At 37.1% G+C, this 3,925-nt stretch overlaps 1 protein-coding gene across 1 annotated transcript; it reads right to left on the bottom strand.

The window, feature by feature from the left end:
• Positions 1 to 242: 242 nt before the first annotated feature.
• On the bottom strand, positions 243 to 3,125 carry LOC139899706 (receptor-like protein EIX2). Its single transcript, XM_071882547.1, has one exon. The coding sequence runs from the start codon at positions 3,123 to 3,125 to the stop codon at positions 243 to 245; it is 2,883 nt and encodes a 960-aa protein (XP_071738648.1).
• Positions 3,126 to 3,925: the final 800 nt, after the last annotated feature.

Below are 3,925 nucleotides of genomic sequence, written 5' to 3'. Positions count from 1 at the left end.
AAATCACAGATAAATTATAGAGTAAAAGAGCTAGAATGGCATCCAACATTGATATATAAATATTAAGATCACCTGCTTATGAATGTAGGCATGCATACAACCTGTAAAACAAACGATTTATAATTGTGTTGTAATAATAGTATTGCAGTAAAGAATACATGCAATATAACATTGTATTATAACATACTCTATATTTCAAAGTGAGTATTATGAAACAGTTGAATACATAATAGATGCAATATTTATCTTCTTAACTTTCGATATAAAACAGCAACTGTTACGTATATCAAATCCTTTGCGAGACTCAATGATGCAAAAAGTAAATGTCTGCATCGACGGTTGAGAAATATAAGACCAGAAATTCCCCAAAATCCAACTGCAAATCCAGAACCCATACCCATGTAATATGATTTCCAAAAGTCGTCATCTCCATTCATGTCGTTGTCATCCTCCTCAACAACGATAGTAACAGGTGTACGGCTGGATATTGGTGTGAGTGGAGGTCCATAAAGTAGTGAGTTACCTTCATAGGAGGATGAATTAAAGCCTTGGAGTAGAGTCCCAGTTGGTATTTTTCCTGACATGTTATTGTACGAAAGATCAAGAACACCTAAACTGTCCAACTGTGACAAACTTGAGGGAATCTTTCCAGAAAACTGATTTCTGGACAAGTCAAGAGAATTAAGAGATTTCAATAGACCAATATCTTTTGGGAGTTCACCATGAAATTTATTGAGGGAGAAATTTAAGGATACTAGTTCAACAAGACGAGTGATCTCAAAGGGAAACTCCCCTGATAAGTTATTGTTTGAGACGTCAATGATATTCAATAGATCGAGATTACTTCTTCCAAAAGATCTGTACGTTCCTTTCCATACAACCAATGCTTTGTCAATGAACTCCTGAGGTACAGTAGCAGAATGACAAGAAATAAAACGAGAATAATGAGGATTTTTAAGACAGGGATATGGAAGTAAACCACGAAGAAAAAGATCTTCCTTGGTCATATTTTGACGATAGGAGTAATAAGAATGGTTAGTCAAATCATCTCCTGACCTTTTACTAGACATAGATGTTAGGTTACCAAGGCAATCAGGAAGATTACCCACCAATCGATTCATAGACAGGTCAAGGATATGAAGATTGTACAACCAACATATTTGGGTAGGTAGACTACCACTTAACATATTTGATCCTAAAACAAGTGCATATAGCATTGTAAGTCTTTCCCCAACCCACATCGGTATTTTGCCTGATAACTTGTTTTCCCCAAGGTCCACAAACCTCAGATTTGTACAGTTGCTCAAGGACATGGGCACTTCACCAACAAAGGCATTTTTTCGCAAATACAATGCCTCTAGTTGATTCAAGAATCCAAAAGACGAAGGAATACTCCCGGATAAATTGTTGTTAGACAAATCAAGAACAACCAATTTTTGGAATTGTGACCAACAGTCAGGAAGGCTCCCTGAAAATGAATTGTTGGAGAGGTCAACGAAAGTTAATTCCACATCAATATGACACAAGAAAGAGAGGTCCCCATTGAAATTATTTCCGAAAAGGTTTAACGAGGAAAGTTTAGAAGGCAATGGTGGTACCATACCTTCAAAACGATTGTTACTCAAGTCCAATCCAGGATACTCCACAAAGTCTAACAATATATGATCAGGTAGCTTACCTTTCAATTCATTTGATGACACGTTCAAAAATACTAATACATCTGGTAGGTGCCAGAACCACACAGGGACACTATCTGATATACCAGCACTGGAAATATCAAGATGTTCAAAACTTGCTTGATTTTTGATCCACAATGGGAAACTAGGTCCCAGTTTGCATGAATGCAATCTTATGGTCACCAACTGGAAAGGAACTATGAAATGGAAGCTCAAATCAAATGAAAGTGAATTAAAAGACATATCCAAATAGGTCAAGGATGAAAGAGTTATAAAGTGAAGGTCGGATATCACACCATTAAGGGAATTGGCTGAAAGATCAAGATATTCAAGATCTGAAAGTTGGCCCACACTATTGGGTAAATCACCACTCAACTGGTTACCAGATAGGTCTAACTCTTGTAGGAAATCGCACCCTGTGAAGTTAGGAACGCTTCCGTTGAGAGAATTATGAGCAAGCGACAAGCTAATCAACGATGACCATCCAGTGAAATTGGGCAGGGACCCTCTAAGGTAGTTTACTGAGAGGTCTAAATCATTGATAGAAATTAAAGCTCCAATGGAAGAAGGAATAGATCCCACCAAATAATTACCACTCAGATCAAGCCATTTAAAGTTAGAGAGATTTCCAAGCTCATGAGGAATGACACCTCCTAGTTTATTATCTGAGAGTAATAAGGTGGTGAGAGAAGTTAAAGCTCCAAAAGAAGCAGGAATAGATCCCACCAACGAATTAACTTTGAGATAAAGATGAGTCAGGTTGAAGAGGTTTCCAAGCTCATGAGGAATAGTTCCCACCAAAGAATTATTACTGAGATCGAGATGAGACAACTTGGAGAGGTTTCCAATCTGACGAGGAATAGTTCCCACCAAATAATTACCACTGAGATCAATATGAGACAACTTGGAGAGGTTTCCAATCTGATGAGGAATAGTTCCCACCAAAGAATTCTCACGGAGATCAAAATAAGACAACTTGGATAGATTACCAAGCTGGCGAGGAATAGGTCCACTGAGATTAGCACCATACATAACCAAAAACTCTAGATTGGTAAGGGAACCCAAAAAGTTTGGTATATGACTGGACTGAAAATCAATTCCAGATATATCAAGGTGTTGTAACTGCTTTAACAGTGTTATTGATGGATTAATTTTACCCGCTAAGTGAGAAAGAAAACCAAGATTAAGTGTGACTACGTGACCAGTGTGGGAGTCACAATGGACACCCAACCATTTGCAACAATCCCTCTTTTCTTCTTCATTTCCCCAATCATATAGAGCGACATATTTGTCTTTTAAGTCCGCTTTAAATATCAGTAGAGCTTGTCTCTCCATCTCGATGCATGACCTGGTAACCGTCATGTTGGCTTTTTTAACCCCCCCGAGACTATGAACAGCATCACTGATAAATATAAATATGCATAGTAGCCAATACACAATGGCACGCATCATGTCATATAATTTATCAAATATAAGTGGAAAACCAAAGAAAGTGTAGGTTACCACCTCAGGTGTGACGATCGCTCCAAATCCATATGGACGAACACGTCATTCATTGATTTCATTGCGAGGTATTTGACCTCTATGTGATACGTTTTGTAACATTGCATTCGTTTGAAAAGGTATTTCATAAATGAATATATAAATTCCAGGTTTTTTTACATCTGATGATTCCTACATATAGACAATCACCATTTAAATGGTTTACAATAATACATCTGTTGACAATACAGTCAAAATAAGATACATGGTAATGGTTTGATGAATGCAAGTTTCTTGTATATAGCATGTATGACTCCAAGCACATAACTTGTATCACGTATGAGCAAACAGCGGAAGACTTCTAGAAACCTGAGAATAAACATGCTTCAAGTGTCAACACAAAGGTTGGTGAGTTCATAGTTTTAATATTACACATAATCCGTAAATCAATGTGGATTACAAAAGTTCAGTTGTTTTATTCAAAACGTTTATCATTATGTTTTAAATAAAAGGTGGATCACAAGATTTCAGTTGTTTCATTCGAAACGTTTATCAATCGGTTCTACAAAATTGAGCACCCTGGTAACTAAACTTTAATGCTTATATAATTTGTACCCTTTGTATAATCATCTTAATAATACACGCAAACCAACGTGTACGCTTCTCAAATAGCATACGTCCGTTAAAAGGCTAGCGCTCTAGCTCGGACGGGGATATCAAACCCTATGGATCCATATACTACTACTCGCGCCCACCAGTTCTTATAA

The sequence above is a fragment of the Rutidosis leptorrhynchoides genome, chromosome 3, assembly GCF_046630445.1.
Source record: "Rutidosis leptorrhynchoides isolate AG116_Rl617_1_P2 chromosome 3, CSIRO_AGI_Rlap_v1, whole genome shotgun sequence".
Lineage (NCBI taxonomy): Eukaryota > Viridiplantae > Streptophyta > Magnoliopsida > Asterales > Asteraceae > Rutidosis > Rutidosis leptorrhynchoides.
This window is presented reverse-complemented; position numbering and strand designations above follow the sequence as displayed.